This window comes from Talpa occidentalis, unplaced genomic scaffold (assembly GCF_014898055.3).
Source record: "Talpa occidentalis isolate TD23 unplaced genomic scaffold, MPIMG_talOcc4v2.1 talOcc4.15, whole genome shotgun sequence".
Taxonomy (NCBI): domain Eukaryota; kingdom Metazoa; phylum Chordata; class Mammalia; order Eulipotyphla; family Talpidae; genus Talpa; species Talpa occidentalis.
The window spans coordinates 58541753-58562530 of NW_023601543.1; the positions used below are offsets into that span (position 1 = coordinate 58541753).

At 37.1% G+C, this 20778-nt stretch overlaps 1 protein-coding gene across 2 annotated transcripts in view; it reads right to left on the reverse strand.

Annotated features, from left to right (window-relative positions):
• RP2 (RP2 activator of ARL3 GTPase) overlaps positions 1-20778 on the reverse strand; it is a 39843-nt gene that overhangs the window by 12330 nt on the left and 6735 nt on the right. For both annotated transcript variants that reach the window (XM_054695761.1, XM_054695762.1), the window contains exons 2-3: positions 10270-10935; positions 5029-5147 (exon numbers count right to left, since the gene is read on the reverse strand). In XM_054695761.1, the coding sequence (XP_054551736.1) occupies positions 5029-5147; positions 10270-10935 (785 nt within the window). The remainder of the gene's footprint in view (positions 1-5028; positions 5148-10269; positions 10936-20778) is intronic.

Here is a 20778-nt window from a genome sequence, read left to right on the forward strand (position 1 = left end):
CAAAAACTAAACCAAAACAAAACAAACAAAAAAAAACCAACTAGGTCCTAACTTAACTCCAGACACAAAGCTAATTCCAAATGGATTAAAGACCTGGATATAAAGCCTGAAACCACGAAACATTAATTTATTTAACAAAATATTTAAAATATTTTTATTTAAAGAGCTTTTTATATTTTATTACTCTATTCAATTAAGTTTTTATATATTTTTTACATTATTGTTCATTTTATTTAAGATTTTTTTTTTAAATTTATACAAGCACTAGGGTGCAGGCCAGATGCCCAGAAGGTGAGAGGATTCACCAGAGACAGAGCGGGGAACAGAAAAGGCAGACTGAGGAAATACACTGCTGAGGGGAGCAGCGGGCAAGACAGGAGAGGTCTGCCATGCCATGTGGGTTGTTCTGAGGCTGGAGGGGATCGAGCCGACACTGCAGAGGCTGCGGACAGCTTCAAAGTGCTGAGCTCAACCACCTGCACCATCAGGGAGGCCCCATCATTGTTCATTTTAAAACAATATTTGCTTCCCACGCCCCTTCAGGTGTAGTCCCATAGAATTTCCTTCACCAGTGCACCATCACCACAGTTCCTTGTGCTCCTCCCTCCCTCCCTCTGATCCCTCTTCCTCTTCCTCACCTGCAGGATGTCTCTGGTTTATAATTGTCTGTTTTTGTTTTGTTTTGTTTTGTTATTTTTTCCCCTGATGTCTTATTTGGTTCCCCTATATTCCTCCTATAAGTGAAACCATCTGATATTTTTCTTTTTCCTTCTGACTTATTTTCACTGAGCATAATTCCTTCAGGGTTCACCCATGTTGCTGCAAATTGCATGAGTTTATCTTTCTTGATCGCTGAATAGTATTCCATTGTGTATATATACCGCATCTTCTTGATCCAGTCATCTATTTTGGGGCATTTGGGATGTGAAACCATGAAATATTTAGAAGAAACACAGGTGATATATACTTTTGGATATCAATCAGAGACACATTTGGGATGCATCGTTAATAGCAAGAGTAACAAAAATAAAAATAAATACATGGCACTACATCAAACTAAAAAGATACAAAAATAAAAAGGCAACCTACAGACTGGGAGAAGATATTTGCCCATCACACATCTGAGTTAATTTCCAAATTATATAAAATGCTCACACAGTAACAACAACAAAAATTAAAAACCCAACAAAAAAATGGGCAAAAGTTCTAAACAGACTCTTTTTCAAAGAAGTCATTCAGATGGCCTACAGGCACATGAAAAAATGTTCAAATGTCACTTCTTATAAGGGAAATGCAAATCCAAATCACAATGAGATACCCCCTCACCCCTGACAGAATGGCCTTTATCAAAAAGAATGGAAACAACAAATATTGGTGAGGATGTGGAGAAAAAGGAACACTCATTCACTGTTTGTGGGAATATAATTTGGTGAAATCGCTATGGAAAATGGTTTGGAGATTCCTTCAAAAAATTAAAATGGAAATACCATATGATCCAGCAATGCCACTGCTAGATATTTACCCAAAGAATATGAAAGAATAAATACAGAAAGACTTATGCACTCCTATGTTCATAGAAGCATTGGCACCCACAATAGTCAAGTTATGGAACCAACCTAAGTGCCCACTGACAGCTGAATAAGGAAATTGTGGAATACAACTCATATCAAAAAAAGATGAAATAGTGCCTTTTGGAACAAAATGAATGGATTTTGAGGTGATTATGCTAAGTGAAATTAAGACAGAAAGTGAAAGATAGATACTGCATGGTTTCATTTATTTGTGGAATAGAAATAACCAAAGAACATTTACTGGCAAAGCATAGCAAAAATAATCCTTAGACTGTGAAAAAATATACTGGTTACCAGAGAGAATGGGGGGAGGGAGGTGGGCCAGGGGAGAGGATTGGTCACTGGCACAGGAATTGTGGTGGAGGGTAAGTAAAGCATGTCTACATGTGAGGTGTGGCAACGTACCCCCAAAGCTATATAGACATGAAAACTATTGTTAAGTATTAAAATAAATGATCCTAATATAAAAAATTTATTTAAAAAATGGAAGCTTCTCACCTCATTCAAACTAGAAGCCCATGTCTTCACAGTGGCCTGCAATAATAATAATAAGCCACCTGGGGAACAATTTAAAACGCAGATTCCAAGGGTATAGCTCAGATATTTGGTTCTGAGGATTAGTCAAGTTTGAAAGATTCTCAATATGGAAAACACAATGAGCTCTCTCATTAAGCAGTCAGGTAGCCTAATTAATTGAAAGTAAATACTGTGGCTACTTTAGCTGAAAAGGAAAATTTAGAGACTCTGAGATACTATTTAAAATAAAAGTGAATTTTCCAAAGAACAAGTACACGCTGAGCTTAGAATAGTGGTTTGCAACTAGGAGCAATTTTGTCCCCCACAGGACACTGGGCAATGTCTGGGAATATTTCTGGCTGCCACAACTGAGGGGTATGCTGCTGGCACCAAGTACGTGAAAGGCCAGGGATGCTGCTAAACATCCAATAATATACAGGACAGCTCCCACAACAAAGAATTAATTATCTGTTCTAAAATGTCAATAATGCTGAGGTTGAGAAACCCTCCTTAAAATTACTGGCGGTCACTTTTAGGTGAGGATACAATTTATCCTACTGCTGCTGGAGTGTCTCCCCTAATAGCCTACTCACTATTCTACATCAACCAATGCACTATAGGTCAGCTTAGAATATTCCCAACTTCTTATTTTGAAAATTTTCAAACATTATAGAAAGTTGCAAAATAATCATCTCTTTGCTCTTTGCCTACATCCATCAAATATTAGTATTTGTACACATTTGCTTTTATCACACTCTACACCCCATCAATGTGCATACACCCATGTTTTGTTTAGTTCTACTGAGCCATCTGAAAATTGCAGACATCATGATAGTTGAACATGCCTCTCCTACATGTCCACAATAGCACCATGATACCTACACATACTAACAATAGTTAATACCATCTTCAAACATCCTCAGTTCTCCCCAAAATGTCTTTTACTGTTATATTGCTCACTTTACCCCAATCCAAGATCCAACTAAGGTTCATTTGTTGCATTTAGTTATTATTATTTTTTTTAATCCAGAACAATTCCCCATCATTCTTATTTCCTTTCCAGGACACTGTCCAAAGAATCCCTGGCTAGTTTTCTTGTGAATGTCTTCTATTTCAGATTTGTCTCACTGTTTCCTTATAATGTCATTTAACATGTCCCTAGAACCCGTGTTCCTTTCTTTTGTATAAATTAGAAGTTAAGTCTTGGCTGCATTAGAATCAGGTAAAATAGTTTTGGCAAGAATACTTCATAGATGATGTTGTGTATTTCTTACTGCATTGTATCAGGAAAAATAACAATGTCAGGTTGTCCAGCCACCAGAAATGCTAATATGATCACTCAGTTAATGTGGATTACCAAGAACTTGCTGTAAAGGTATACTTCCCCTGTGAATTAAAATGTATAAATAACCTATTTCTTAGCAACTTTTATCCCAATCGCTTCAACATCTACAAATAATCGTATGAATTAATTACATTGGGGGTTAGAAAATGGTGATTTCCAAAGTTTATCATTCCTTCTACATTTATTAGTTCACAGTATTCTGTAAAGTGCAGAAGAGATTTCCTGTAGTCCCTCCTCTCCCCTTTTTATTATTACTGTGGATACATGGATTTCTGTCATGTTGAATCAGTTCCTTTCATTACTTTTTCTGATGTTCACATTTCCCCAAATTTGGTCAGTGGAAATGCCTTCAAGCTGGCTCCTGTGATCTTTTGACATGACTTTATTAGTCTTTGAGTACGTCCTATGGTCATCTCTGGTTTTCAAAGCTGTTCAAATAATGCTTATTTGCTGAAATTCCTGTAACATCTGCCCATTGGTTTTAGTTCTACTTTTTTTCTGGAACAGAACATTTTACTCTTCCACATGAAATGTTGTTTTGCTTAAATACAGTTATTATGTTTGGAGCAGTTCTGTGAAACCACTTTATTAACATTAATGAGTACATAAATAATTTAGAACTACTCATAAACTCACTTCATCTCTAATCCTCACATTTTAAGGTATTTATTTATTGGACTTCTTACTTGATCCAATTTCTGAAAGTTGCTGAGAATTTAAGGTTTGTTTTCAAGGACCTTTCAGAATCTTACCATGTCAAAATGTTGTATCAAAGGTGCCAGGTCATAATTTCTTATTATGTAATCTAGGTCAGAGCAAGTCCTTGATACTACTATAGTACCTACAAAGGTATATGAAATTAATAATGGCTGATTTATAAAGAGCATGTAAATACAGAGGTGCCCTTTTTCTAGGATATACCCAATCAGCATTGCATATTACTGTACATATTTGCTCAGGCCAGTCAAGAAAAGCCTGATGAGTCTTGAGCAAACAATGTGTCCACCTTGAAGATAAATAGAATTCTGTCATTTAGAATCAGTACACCCATATACATATAGGTTTGCTGTCTGGAAGGCATATGAACACCAGTTCCTCTGTTTTCAGACATATTTACAGTAGCTGAAGTTTACTGGTGACATTCACCCATTGGGGAAAACAATTTCAATTATGCTTAGGGAGTTATTAATCAATCATATTAAATACATAAATACTATGCCATTTCATTTATATTTCATATTTCTTTTCCAGTAGGGTCAAAGCATACTGAAGGTTGAAAGAATCCTTATGAAATGCTTTGCAACTCAGGGCAGGGATGATAAATGTTCTCTCATAATATAATAATACAACAATAATAAAATACGACTTTTAAGTGCTAAGAAAGGAGAATAGGAAAAAACCTTTACTGAATAATTACCAGTTAGTTATATAGGGCTTTTTGAATGATATGAAATTTTGATGTTTCTTAATAGTAATAGGAAAAAACATAAAACAAATGAGAAAGAGAAGACAATGTAAGAGAGTTGCTAAAGGTAAGAATAAATCACACCAGTGTGTCAAGAAAATAACCACAAAAATATACCAGTCCTCCAGAAGGTACCTTTGTTCAGAAGAGGAAGGAAATCAGGTGCTTTTTCCCGAAAAACTCTTTGGGCATCCTCAGCTTTCATTGATACTTCCTTTGTTTGAACTAGGAAAAAGCCTTTACCAACCATCTGTGGGGAAAAAAAATTCATTTTAGATGTAAAAATGAACTTCTGAGATTAAAACAATATTTCCCTATTCTAGTACTTCTCTGTACAAAATACAAAACACACAATGATTTTTGTTTTTGCTGTGGCTGTAATTCAGGAGGCATTAGCAGTACAAGATTTCATATACAAGAGATTATTCCAGATAGGTGGTTCTGCTTAAGAATTAGTACTATAATGCCTACTGTTAGGACTAAAGGTCAAATAAATGTGAATTATCTCTCAAAATTTAAAACAATTACATTTTTTGACTGAAACTATGCAAGCTTTAGTTTGGTGAAATCCAGTAAGAGAAGAATGGTTAAGTAAATTATGGTATATTCACATGATGAAATGCCACAGTTCATTAAATATAACAAAGATATTGTAATAAAATGGGGAAATGTCTGTATAATGATGCTAATTTTAAAAGCATGCTACAAATTTGTATAGTATAACACAATAATGGTCGCTGACAGTTATGGGGCACTTATTATGTGCCAAGCAGTTAAATGTACTTCATATGTGTAACACACTTAACTCCTTCACAAGGTAGCTACTAGTATTATTTTTACAGATGAGAAGACTAAGGCAGAGAGCTTAAGAAACTTTCCCAAGATCACGTGACAGTTAAGTAACAGAGCAGGTATTCAAAGCTAACTAATCTGATTACAGACCAAATAAATTAAAAAAATGTATTTCTGAAAGGAGTATTCAAGGTAAAGTACATTACTGATGATTTGAAAACTTATTTCTACAGTTCTCTACAATGAATACATATTAGTTTTTTAAATAATCATGGAAGTAATTTTAAAAAAATGCAAAGGCATGCAGCCACCTTGTTTTTAAAGCAAAGTTTATTTGATTTTAATGATATAAGCAACCAATATGCTCAATAGAGAACATCTGAAAAAAAAAATAGAAACAAAGAAGTATCCACCAAGTGACTCAAAGATGTCACTGCCATGGTATACTTCTTTTTACTGCCCCAGCTTTCTTTTTCCCTTCCACTATAAAATCCATAGAACTACAAAAAGGAAAATCCTGTAACCCACTTTGTGAGACTAACCATGACTGTTAAGATTTTAGTATCTACAACTTTTCAGACTTACTAGTACTTAAAAAAAATGTAGATACCTACATAGTATTCTACGATTTTTCGTTTTCCAGTCATCCTACTATAACATTATTCCATACTATCCCATCAAATTGGATTCAAACTCAAATCCTATTTCAGAACCTTCAATGCTGACTCAGAAAAGAAACAGACATAAAGTAGGAGGAAATTACGTGGACATCACTGCTAGATGATGAGTGCAAAGTTACTTATAGCATCAGAATCAATTCTACGTCTGCTTCTAATTTTCTAAACTGCTCATTACATCATTTTATAGTCAGACACGTAAATTGACAAAAGATGATTAATTCAAAATACTCTTATCTAAAAACAATGTATGCTTGTTATCACATAATATACAAAACAATAACATGTTAAAGGAAACATCAGAAGAAAATAAGCTTCCTATGTGATTCAAATATTTGGGCAACATGACCAAAAAGTATGCTAAACTGAAACAGGTAATCAATACAGATTGGAATGAAAACACAAAATTGTCTCTGGGAAGTCAAATAGAATGGGTAATTAAATCAGAGATGCACTTAAAGCTTCTCAAGTTAAATTCTTATCCTACTGGTTATTTTAGATAAAAGGACTGATTTTTCATGGGCTTAGTGAAGTGATAAATATGGTAGAGTGATGCAGAGTACAATGTGTGCAGTAGGTCTCAGCAATAACCCTGCCCTGCCCTCCCCCAGACCATTGCTATGCTGCCTTTTCTGACCATTTTGAAAATGAAACTAATGTGTGAGCTCATTCAATGGGCATTTAATAGACAACCACATGTACCTACCTTTAGATAGGCTTATATATTAATAAAAAGATATTAAATTACTTAATTAATTAAAAAAACAGTGAACTATGAACCTGCATCTAATTTGATATTTCACTGCAGATATTTGCGGACTTTTCCCATGAAAATTCTTCTAGTTTTAAAGACTTGAAAATATGCAGTACTTTACTTTCACACAATTCGAGTTACTTTGACTTGAATTTATCCTGTCCATATCTGTGATGCAGGTAAGAGGAAGAAATTTGAATTTTAGGTGAGAAAACTCAGGCCCAGTAACTTCTCTTGACCCCCTACATAGTGTACTTTCTGCTTCACCCAACTTTTCTGGACTTCCTACCCTCCCAAGTCTTATATTTCTGATCTCAAAAAACATTATGATATGTTGAATTTATAAAAACAATGAAAAATGAGCTCTCGTAATTCTAGTGTTTAACAAGAGTTCCTCTCTAAGCTGTTCTAAGATATTCATGTTATGATATGAGAATGACTCAAGTTTACTTTTTTCATCTCAGAATTAATGAGCTTCTAACATGCATTTTCCTGGGAATTCTAGCTTCATCTTTTAAAAAAATATGTAATCTCTCTCTCAATCTGTAAGTAACTGGTTTTTTCAGCCATTTTGATATCGTCTTCACATATACTTGGCATTTTCTTTTTTTTTTTTTCTCTTTTCCGTCCTTAATTCTGTACTTTCAGAATTAAATAGAATACCTCTAGCCAAAAAGTCCCAGGGTTTCCTTCTAGGCTGGAAGGTAGCATTTGTCTCAGCTACACGTGCTTTTTGGTCACATTCCTGCTCCACCAGGCATTCAAGTTTCCTTTACCACTGAGGTAATATAGTAGCATCATTCTTTTTTTTTTTTAAAGATTTATTTATTTATGCATACATGAACTGGGGTATAGGCCAGAGATATGGGGGTAAGAGGATTCACCAGAGACAGAGTGGGGAACAGAACAAGCAGACTGACTGAAATACACTGCTGAGGGGATCAGCAGGCGAGTCAGGAGAGGTCTGCTGCACCATGTGGGTAGCTCCCTGGCCAGGGATCAAAGTGGTGCTTCAGTGGCTGCGGGTAGCTTCATAGGTTGCCTCTCAACCCCTTGCGCCACCAGGGAGGCATTCATTCTTAAGGGCTAACACTGGCTTACAAAGTCACGTTACCTGGATTTAAATCATGGCTCTGCTGTTTACCAGCTAAGTGAACTTTTTGTAAGTTCCTTATCTTTTCTGTGGTTCATTTTCCTTCTCTGTAAAAAGGAAAATACTAGACCTATTTCATAGGTTATTCTGAATTAAGTGAATTCATATAAATCCCTTACAACAGTGCCTGGTATAATGGTAAATACTATATTAGTGTTAGCTAAGATTATTGTTGCTGTTATTGCGGAATTTTGTTTTAAATTATTTTATAGTCTAGAAGGACTTCTAAAGAACATCACTCTTCCTGGTCATAGCACTTTCAATGGCACACTATATTGCCATTTCATATATCACATACCAAAGGTTAAGACTATCTAATGACTCATGGAAAAAGACGGTGTTTGTTTTGATGGCTTTTTTTCTTTAAATGTCATGTATTCTTTATGTCCACTCCTTATTACCTACCAAAAAAAGTTTAATCTGCATACATCATTTCAAAATGGTATGTATATTTTTTAAAAATCACCATACAGTGTAAAGAAAATATTTATCTAGATGTTGGATTAATTTGTGATTAGATGGCTCAAAAACTAGAAGCACTTTCTCTGAATCATACCAGATTCATCGCATGTTTTTTTAAATCAGATTTGCATAATTAAAAGAGAAAATATCAAAGCCTTAAAAATTATACTTTGGTTTCTGTTGTTTTGAGAACTAGACCTCAGCTATACTTTGTAGATTTCAGAGATTGGTTTTCTGCATTGTAGAATGTCCATAGTTACAGATGGGAGTTATATTTTCATCCTAAAATTATTCCTTTTGACTAAATTGTTCCACCTTAAAAAAAAATTCATTTGAAAAGAGACTTGGTGAGTTTTTCATTCACTTCTCCATTTCTGGCAGTTTGATTTTTAAATTCAAACAGACTTTTCCTGAAGAATATCTGATTAATAGATAATCAGTACATCCTACGGCTGCTTCCCCACTGGCGAGCCCACCGATACAGGAACTGCTGCTTCTAGAGCCCCTAATGTCTACATCCCCAGTTATTTTTCAAGTGGAAGGTGCTAGCCAACTGAACTCTTCTTTATTCAGAAGCTCAGTTAGTGGTACTGCTCATGAGCCCACCACCTCTGCCATACCAGCTCCCACCTCCTCTTCCATACCCACCTACTCTTCCATAACCACCTCATCTGCAGGGCAATAGAGCAAAGAAAAAAAGGAATGTGGAGGTTGCTCTCATAGTCACAACAGGGTCTAAAATTCCATTTCTAAATGTCTTCCCCACCCCTGAACCAATTAAAGTGCCTAATAAATTTCTTCACTAAATAATTATGCTTTACTATGCAGTATGACTTTTCTAAGTTACCATGGAAATCAATTATTATAAAGAATGGAAGTCCTTTGAGAGAGAGAATTTTGTCTTTAAATCTCCACTCTAGGGCCTCCCTGGTGGCGCAAGGGGTTAAGCACGCACTATGAAGCTGTCTGCAACCACTGCAGCATGAGTTCGATGCCCGGCCAGCCAGGGTGCTAACCCACATGGCACAGCAGACCTCTCCTGTCTTGCCCGCTGCTCCCCTCAGCAGTGTGTTTCAGTGGAGCTGTCTATTCTGCTCCCTACTCTGTCCCTGGTAAATCCTCTCACCTCCTGTACCTGTGGCCTGTACCCCAGTTCTTGTATGCATAAATAAATAAATCTTTAAAAAAATAAATCTCCACTCTAGCATATATTTCATCAGCTCTGAGTTGCCATCAATTGTAAGATGCCTTACAAATAAACAAAAATGTGGAAAACATGTGCTTCCTATAATTAATGAAATACAGTAACAGTAATTTACACATAAGTGCTTGTTAAATTGAATCATTTTTAAAAGTTATTTTGGGAAAGTATTTTGAGGTCTAAACAACAGGATTACAGATAAATCTGCAGGGGCAGAGGACTGCCATGTAATGATTGCCAGTATTTTTAATAGCCAATTTGAAAAGTACAGAAGTTTTCTGGGAAGTGGTGTGTTTCTATCTAGATGTATGTCTCTTTCCCCTTGCTCCTTACCTCATCAATTAGTTTCCTGGCATTTGCAATAGTATAATCACCAGCAAATAATACCACCAAGCATGATTCATCACTGCTCTTCTGTCTCTGACCCCGGGACACTGGAACGATACTTCTGTTGGCTTCTGTAGAAATGCGTACAGCTTTGAGCTCTTCGGTGGTAGGCAGAGGAATATGGTCCTGAACCACAGCATCTTCTGGAAGAAGAGTCCAGTTGAGTTCTCCTGATACAGGTGTAAAGTCGTGAATGTTACTCCAGGTATTATTGAAGATACTTAACCCTGCGTCTTTGAACTGGAAAGCTAATTCAGGGTAGTACCATTGAAAACAGCCAAACTTGATATTTGTGGAAGACTCGATAATGGGTTGAGTGGCACAGCACAAAAAGACTTCCAGCTTTCTACAATCCCTCACGCGAAACTGCTGGCAAGCCAATGCACACTTGCAATCTCTGCAATTCCGGAAAAACACACTGCCTTTCACGGGTCCCAGAAAAATTACGCAGTTGGTACAGTCATCGATAGTAACTGTAGCAGAGTGATCAAAAATATAGATGTTACAGTTCTCACAGTCTTGAATGAGAAACTGTTGTCCTGCTACCTTTCCAGGTAAGCGGCCTACTGTTTCATCCTTTAGTCCACTGAACATGTAATCTTTTGGATCAACCTGCAGGGACAAAACACAGCCCTTGAGTATTACGAACATTATTCAACAAATGTTAATTGAGAGCTTATTGGGTGTTAGTGCTAAAACATACATTCCTATTGTCACTAACTTTGCTATGCAGTAAGAAAATAATAGGACAATATTTTCCCCCTATAAATAAAAGGCATGAAAGGACAAAAAGGGAGAGGAAATGTATACATTAAAAAAGACTAAGGACGAATCAACCCAATACAATGTTTGGATATTGTTTGTGTACAGTTTTAACTTATCAACTATAAAAACGTTTGGAAACCATTATCCCCCCCTCTTCTCTTATCTCCTCTTCCTCCTTCTCTCTCTCTCTCTCTCTCTCTCTCTCTCTCTCTCTCTCTCTGTCTCTTTTTCTCTCTCTCTCAAACATGTACACACACACAGAGCATACTGGATTGATTAGGGAATATTTTAGCACTAACCCTTTTTTTTTTTCCTTTTCAGATGTTTCACTTTTAAAACTACTTCTGCTTCTTTAAAAACTTCTGAAATTTTAAATACACCCAGATTGAGATACATTTCATCCCTGAACCATCACCATAGTCCCTTGTGTTCATCCCATTGTCCCTTGTGTCCATCCCTCCCGTTTTGCCTCTCCTCCCTCCCCCTCCTTTGCCATATGCCTCAGACCTATGGCCAGCTGCTAGTTTTGACTTTTTATTGACCTTTCATTTTGTTTCTCTATATTTCACATATAAGTGAGACCATCTGATATTTATCTTTTTCCTTCTGATTAATTTCAGCTAGAGTAATCCCAGCTCCATCCATGTTGCAATAAATGGCATGAGTTTGTCTTTTTGATCGCTGAGTAATATTCCATTTTGTAAATATACCACAACTTTTTGATCCATTCATCTATTTTGGGGTATTTGGGTTGTTTCCATATCTTGTCTATTGTAAATAGTGCTGCAATAAACATAGGAATGCAGGTTTCCTTTCAAATTAGTGTTTTTGTGTCCTCTGGGTAGATTTCTAGGAGTGGAATCAATGGATCATATGGTAGATCCATTTTTAGTGTTCTAAGGAACTGCCACACAGCTTTCCATAGTGGCTGGACCAGTTTGCATTCCACCAGCAGGGTAAGAGGGTTCCTTTAGCTCCACATTCTCTCCAGCATTTGTTGTCAAAAAATGGGGAGAATTAAAAAGACACTTCTTTAAAGAAGAAATGCAAATAGCCAAAGGCATATGAAAAAATGTTCAACATCATTAGTTATCAGGGAAATGTACATCCTTAGGTATTCTAAACTAAAGCTCACAGAATCTTTTTAAAACCATATGCCTGGGATCATGCTCAGTGAAATAAGCCAGAAAGAAAAAGAAAAATACCGGATGGTCTCACTCATAGCAGGAATCTAGAAAACTTAAATAAGGGACCAGGAAAAAGAATAACTATAAGAAAGAAAATATCAAAATCAACAAACAACTATGAACAAGAGATACTCTATGGAGAGTGGGGGGTGGGGAGGGGAGGGATTGGGGTCAAAATAAGGGGATTGCAATTGTATGGGGAATATAAAAATAAAATTTATTAAAAAAAACCGTATGCCTGGAATCTGACATTATATTTTAAATTTTTAACTGACCTATCAAATACAGTCGGTAAGAGACCATTTTGATATATATATATATATATATATATATAATTTACTTTTGAATCTACATGCACTGTTTTAATTCTTTATGAATAGATAAATGTCATGCAGACCTATTCATGCACCAGAAACATGCTCCAATACAGCATGTAAAAATTCAAAGGATAACTTAATCATCTTAATCATTAGGAAACTAGCTTAAAGTGACACGTTCAGTATTGTACAATAAATGTTGTACTTATTCAGTGTGACATGACTACTGGAGTACTGGCCTGTGACATGAGGCAATGAAAGAGGTACTTGTGTGGTAGTCACATTTTGTCATCTTTGAGCAACTTCATCTTGAAAAAGGTAATATAACTTTTTGAATCTTCAGTTATTCAATATCTAAACACCCAATGTGAGCCAGACATTGTTTTAGGCACTGAAGTGAATATAACCAACTGACTCTTGCCATAAAAGAAGTAAACACTGAGATGAACAGACAATTAAAAAGCAGTCTGGCTGTGTAATGAGAAATTCCAAGAATATTCTGCAAGCACAGAGGAGGGACAGCTGGGGCAGGGGAGGAGGGGGAGTAAGAATTTCTGTACAAAGTAAGAATGAATAAGCTGGAGTTCACCAGGTAAAAGAGATAGCAGTAAAAAAATCCCTCATTCCTACAACAGGCAAAAGCAAAAGAATAAAGCATAAAATGTTTAGGGAGTATGAGGAAATCTAAAAGTGGTTTGGTGTTACCAATGAGACTGGAACAGGAGCAGATGAAGCTAGAGAGGTAGGCAGGAGCCAATTTATTAAGCTCAGAAGTTATCTGTGGGCAATAAGATGTCACAAAAGAATTTAAATAATCATTGTTCACATTTCAGGAAGATTACTTTGATAAAAATAAAGACATATGGAGCATGGGTCTGAGATGTTAGTGCAGTCATCCAGAAAGGCCCAGAGCTAGAGCACTAGCTAATAGAGAAGTGGAGGATGGGATGAATTTGAGAAATATTGAAGAAATACTCAGCAAATTTGGTAATTGAATGGGTGTAGGAGGTAAGGGTCAAAAATGATTCCTAGGGCCTCCCCGGTGGCGCAGCGGTTGAGCGCTAGGCTGCGAAACTGCCGGCAGCCTCTGCAGTGCAGGTTCGATCCCCGGCTACTGGTGAGGGTCCCACATGGAGCGCAGACCTCTCCTGCCTTGCTCGCTGCTCCCCTCAGCAGTGTACTTCTGTCATTCTGCCTGTTCTGCTCCCTGCTCTGGCTCTGGTGGATTCTCTCACCCTCCCATGCTTCTGATTGTACCCAGTGCTTGTATAAATAAATAAATAAATCTTTAAAAAAAAAGATTCCTAATCCTCTAGTTAATTGTTTGTCAACTTTTTTTCTTAACCACAATCCACATTTCAGTCACTTAGCACACATACTTATGAGTACTTGTACATGTACACACACCTATGAAATAAAAGCTTCACAAAATAATACCCTTATTTTGTGTTAAGGTCCCTATAATTTTCTATTATCTGCACCCATGAGTTTGAATAAACACTACTTTGGTTTATGTGATTGGATGTTGATAGTGCTAGACACAAAAAGGGAAAATACAGGAGGTAACATAGGCTTAATGTGGGAAGAGGTGTTGAGGCACTTTCAAAATTCCATTTCTAGGATTTTATAGGTGGCTCGCATATATATAAAGGGACAGTATTCCAGTTTGGCCTATACCAAGTTGTCAGCTCCCCACTGCCCAAGGTCAACCTCAAGGGAACCAAATGAGGAAAACACCAAGAAAAGGGGAAACTCTGAGAAACCCCCGTGGTAGGATGTGGGAGGACAAAACAGAAAAGGAACCTCCGGGATTTCTGCTCTTGCTTCTTCCCACTCCCAAATCTTGAGACAACAATGCTTACCCTATGTCTCCTGGCACTCAGACAGCGGATCAGATGTCTATAGGAGTAAATACTGTACTGGTGAAGAGCTGGGGAAAATGGTGGGGGTGGTGTACAGGGGGTAATAACTATGACAGTTGCTCATAACCTCTGCAAACCCTAGGAACTGGTGAACTAAAATCTAAAGAGTGTTTTCTAAGGCTGTTTCTCTCAATTCTTGATAGGTTAAGTAGACCAAACCTAAAGTAAGATAAAGTCAACAAGAATGTATAAAATTTAAACTTGAGTTTCATATCCAAGTGGTGTATACCCACATTTTTCTTAAGCCCACATGTACTTTTAATCATGTATGAGGCCATAAGAAAGCCTCAACAGATGTTAAATAATAGATAACTTACAAAAACATGCAATTAAGTTAGAAGTTACTAACAAAAGATTATTTTTCTTCAAACTATATTACAAAGCCATAATCATCAAAACTGCATGGTATTGGAACAAGAGCAGACACACAGACCAATGGAATCGAATAGAAAATCCAGAAATAAATCCACAGATTTATGGTCAACTAATCTTTGACAAAGGAGCAAAGAATATGCACTGGAGCAAATAAAGTTTGTTCAATAAAAGGTGCTAAGAAAACTGGGTCGCTACATGCAAAAGAACGAAGCTTGACTACTACCTCACACCATGCACAAAAACCAATTCAAAATGGAGTAAAGAACTAGACATAAGACCTGAAACCATAAAATATATAGAAGGAAATATAGGCGAAACACTACATGACATGCACCTCAAAGATATCTTTACAGATGCATCACCCAAAGCAGTGATAGTGAAGGCAAAGATCAACAGCTGGGACTACATCAAATTAAAGAGCTTCTGCACAGCAAAAGAGACAATAGCCAAAACAAAGAGAAACCCCACTGACTGGGAGAACATTTTTGCACCCAACACTAATGATAAAGGACTGATCACAAAAATCTACAAAGAGCTGATGAGACTCAACAAAAACAAAGAAAATAATCCAGTCAAAAAATGGGCAGAAGAGCTAAAAAGAAACTTCTCTGAAGAGGAAATGCACATGGCCAACAGGCATATGAAAAAATGTTCAACATCACTTGTAATCAGGGAAATGCAAATCAAAACTACAATGAGATACCATCTTACACCAGTGAGAATGGCACATATTAAAAAAACTAGCAACAACAAATGTTGGCAAGGTTGTGGAGAAAAAGGAACTCTCCTGCACTGCTGGTGGGAGTGCAAACTGGTCCAACCACTATGGAGAACTGTGTGGAGATTTCTGGACCTACTAAACATAGAGCTTCCATATGATCCAGCAATTCCACTCTTAGGTATTTACCCAAAGGACACAGAAACATCAATTCCAAAGAGCACCTGCACGCCTATGTTTATAGCAGCACAATTTACAATAGCTAAGCTTTGGAAACAACCCAAATGCCCCAAAATTAGATGACTGGATCAAGAAGATGTGGTACATATACACCATGCAATATTACTCAGCATTCAAAAAAGATAAACACATGCAATTTGCAGCAACATGGATGGCGCTGGAAGGGATCATGCTCAGCGAAATAAATCAGAAAGAAAAAGAAAAATACCGGATGGTCTCACTCATAGCAGGAATCTAGAAAACTTAAATAAGGGACCAGGAAAAAGAATAACTATACGAAAGTAAAAATCAAAATCAACAAACAACTATGAACCAGAGACACTCTATAGGGGGTGGGGGGTGGGGGTGGGGAGGGAGGGATTGGGGTCAGAATAAGGGGGTCACAGTTGTATGGGGAATATACAAATGAAATTTATAATAAAAAAATTAAAAAAATAAAGTAATATGAAAAGAGAAAAAAAGATTTTTTTAGTGGTGAAGGTTTTATTTTTTGATTAATATTTTATTTTATAGAATTCTTACATCATTTTTCATTTTTGCACAATGTATGCATTTTCATTTGGTTATATTCCCATACAGTTGCACCCCCCCTTATTTTGACCCTAGTCCTTCCTCTCCCTGCCCCTCCCCCCCACCTATAATGTGTCTCTGGTTTATAGTTGCTTGTTGATTTTGATTTTTACTTTGTATTAATTAGTCTTTTTCCAGGTCCCTTATTTAGGTTTTCTATATTCCTGCTATGAGTGAGACCATCCGGTATTTTTCTTTTTCTTTCTGATTTATTTCGCTGAGCATGATCCCTTCTAGCTCCATCCATGTTGCTGCAAACTGCACATGTTTATCTCTTTTGAATGCTGAGTGTTATTCCATTGTGTATGTGTACCACAATTTTTTGATCCAGTCATCTATTTTTAGGCATTTGGGTTGTTTCCATAGCTTAGCTATTGTAAATAGTGCTGCTATAAACTTAGGGATGCAGGTGCCCTTTGGAATTAAAGTTTTTGTGTCATTTGGGTAAATACCTAGGAGTGAAGTTGCTGGATCATATGGAAGCTCTATCTTTAATAGGTCGAGAAATCTCCACACAGCTCTCCATAGTGGTTGGACCAGTTTGCATTCCCACTAGCAATGCAGGAGAGTTCCTTTTTCTCCACAACCTCACCAACATTACTAACAAAAGATTCTTAAAAGTTTTTTTTTCTCCCCCAGTGGGAATAGTTTAGATGATTTAATAAGTAATATTGGAGAAGGAAGGTAACCAAATAAATGAAATTATTATTTTTTCTCAACCAAATATTTCTTTCCCAATTATTTTAGTTTTAAAAATAATTTCTGTGAGCAGTTAACACATAAGGAAAGTACCTATCAATATATTTTAGATACAAATTTAAGGCCTATGTTTCCACCCCCAAATCAAAGGATACGGAATGGCACTACCATTCCAGAAGGCTTCCTTTATAACCCCTAATCCTAGCTTTATCATTCCTCTGTTCTTCTTTACCATTTTATTACCCAATTATATGTTTTGCTTATTTTAAGAACTTTATTTCAATGCATTCATCATATATATATATATTCTCAGCCTCTACTGTGAGGTTCACCTGTACTGCTAACGATAACCTACACTTTGCTCATTTTCATTACTACATAGACTTCCACTGTGTGATACCTCACAATTTATCCATTTACTATAGTTCCCACATTTGAAAATTTTTAAAAAATATACTGCTAAATAACATCTTAAAGAAGACAGCACAATCAAAATCTAAGCATACTTAGAATTGAATGTTGGCATCACATGTGGGATGCAGCAAAAATGGTGTTTTGAGGGAAACCTATAACCTTAAATAGCTATAATAAAACCTCTCAAAATCAGTAAGTTAAATGTCCAGCTTAAGAAATTAGACTATAGGGCCTCCCCGGTGGCTCAGCAGGTTGAGTGCAGCACTGTGAAGCTGTCCGCAGCCTCTCAGCGCAGATTCGATACCCTGTCCACCAGGGAGATTCCCACATGTCATGGCAGTCCTCTCCTGTCATGCCCGCTGCTCCCCTCAGCAGTGTATTTTGGTCATCTGCCTGTTCTGCTCCCTGCTCTCTCTGGTGAGTCCTCTCACCCTCCCGCGCCTCTGGCCTGTACCCCAACTCTTGTATAAAAATAAATCTTAAAAAAAAGAAATTAGGGCCTCCCCGGTGGCACAGCGGTTGAGCGCTGGGTTGTGAAGCTGCCCACAGCCTCTGCAGCGCTGATTTGATCCCCGGCTGCTCCCCGGCCACTGGAGGAGGGTCCCACATGGCGCGCAGACCTCTCCTGCCACCTCTCCTGCCACCCGCTGCTCCCCTCAGCAGTGTACTTCGGTCCTTCTGCCTGTTCTGCTCCCCGCTCTGGCTCTGGTGAATTCTCTCACCCTCCTGCACTTCTGACTGTACCCAGTGCTTGTATAAATAAATAAATCTTTAAAAAAAAAAGAAATTAGACTATAAACAATAGAATAAACCTACAGTAAGTAGAAGAAAAAGAGATAAAAATAATAGTAGAGGTTAATGATTTTGAAATCAAATACACAACAGCAAACATCAGCAAAGCCAAAAGCAGTTTTGGGGGAAAAGCCAAAAATAGGCAAACTTCTGGTAAGAATAATCAAGCAAAGAAGAAAATACAAATAGTATAAATGAAAAGGGGGATATAATTATAAAGAAGTCAAAAAGAGTAATATCAACAAGCATATACCAACAATTTTTAAAATATCTTGTCCATGAAATGAATGAATCACTTAAAAAATAGCTGACCACAAGTGACTCAAGAAGTTAAAGCGTAAATAGGAAGCTATTCCTATTACAGAAATGAAGCAGTAAAGTGTTCCCACCAAGAAAACACCAAGCCCTGATGGTTTTATAAGCAGACTCCAACTTTATTTGGTTTTATGCAAAGCCTTAAAAACAGCAGAAAAAGAAGGACTAGCCCTAGCTCATGCTTCTAGCCTCCCCAGCATGACCCTAAAAACAAAGATGTAACAAAAGAAAATGTTAGGTCCATTTCACTCATGCCTGTACGTGCAAAGAAAAAAAAGCATATTAAAGCAATCTTATAAAGAGAAAACACAACCAATTTGGAGATATCTCAGGCTGTGTGAAGTGGTTCAGTATGAGAAAATCTTCAGTGTAAGTCACCACTATGTGACAGCAGCTTACATTTTTGTCCTGTCTCCTATTGCCCTCGGATGGGAACTTTATTCTTCAGGAGATCTGCAGCACTGTCACTTGTCTATGTGCCTTCTGAGTCTCCTTTGTCCAGAAGGCCTCCTCCTAGTTCTACCTGTCCATCTGTCAAATTTTTTCTGTGAAGCGTTCCAGGTTACCTCAACCAAAAGTCTGCTCTCTCTTTTCTGAGTACCAATATTAATTAAATACCGTTTATGCTCTGACTGTATTATAAGTATTGAGATGGAATCCTCTAGTAATAAATCTATTTAAAAGTGAACCACCTCCCCCAACACTGCCTCTTGACCTTCTTTATCTTTCTCCAAAGCTTTTAGCTTCACTTTGACACACTATATATGAATTATATGTATTGTCAGTCTTCTCCCTGCCCTCCATTATTACAGAAGCCCCATAAAGGGAGGAATTACCTGTTTGTTCCCTCCTGTTTTCCCCAGCACCCAGGAGAATGCCTGGCAGCACAGAGGCATTCTACACATCCTTGTTGGATCCATTTTACTTATATTTATTTATTTTCTTACATTGTTGATTTTTGGATGAATTCATTTTTTAATGATTCAATCTTGGTTACCTTAGAGTGTAACTGAGGTAGGCATCCCTTGAATAAACAAATGTGAAAGGTGACAATCACACACTGCTCTACCTCCAATTCGCTACTCCATCCCCAGAGAAGAGAGATACTGATCAAGAACAAAATGGTGTTCTTAAGTGACATCAAGTTGGGTGACTGTTCAAATTGGCCAGCTTCTGGGCAGGAAGATAACTATAGTTAGGCAGAGGCACTTCTTTTAATGCCAGTCCTGGCTCTCTCCTTTCTACATTCTCTTCTTTCCTATGTCTGCTGAAAAAAGATGATGGGGCTGCCTTCCATTTGAAAAGGCCAGTGGGAGGAGATGGTCATGCGGTCTTGGAGCGGGCTAATTGATCTAGTCTAGGTCCTAAAGTGGGAAAAAGGAACACATAAGATTGGTTTAAGTCAGTTCTGCTTTAGAACTTAAGGGGGGTAAAAATATTCTCTGGTCTTGTTTTCTTGGCACCAGTCCATCTCCCACAGTGGGGGGTGGGAAATGCCACAAACAGGTGTATGGAAAAGGCCTCAAATTCAAGAGCAAGAAGAATCAAGTCTCAGTTGATGGTTTCTCTCACTACCAGAAACTACTTAAAACTTTTATATAAAATTTTGTATTTTCCAGGCTTGGGGTTCAGATTCTGGCCAAAATTATCTTTGCCTAAGACACAGATAGCAAGTTCAAACAGTTGTAAACATCCATATCTGAGTATTTAGTGGGGTAATTTGGATCAAGTTTAAAAATAAAACAGCTAATACTTATTACAGTATTATTGGTTAGTATTTAATTTTTTATTATAGGAATTTGGCTAACTTTTTTGCATGGGAAATAATACGATATATTATAAGATATATAGCACCTGAGAATTTTCAACTATATTAATTATAACATAATTAGTGCTCTATGAGTACTTGTAGTTAAGACTTGTTGCAAATACAGAAATAAAATCCATTCTTAACTTTAAAATTACTGAGCTGCTGTAGTTGGCTTGTACTATGTTATGGACTGAATGTCTGTACCCTTTCAAAATTCACATGTTGAAGCCATACCCACAATGTGATGCTATCTGGAGGTTGGGGCCTTTGGGTGTTATTAAGTTTAGATGAAGTCATGAACGTGGAGCCCTCAGGATGGGATTAGTATCCC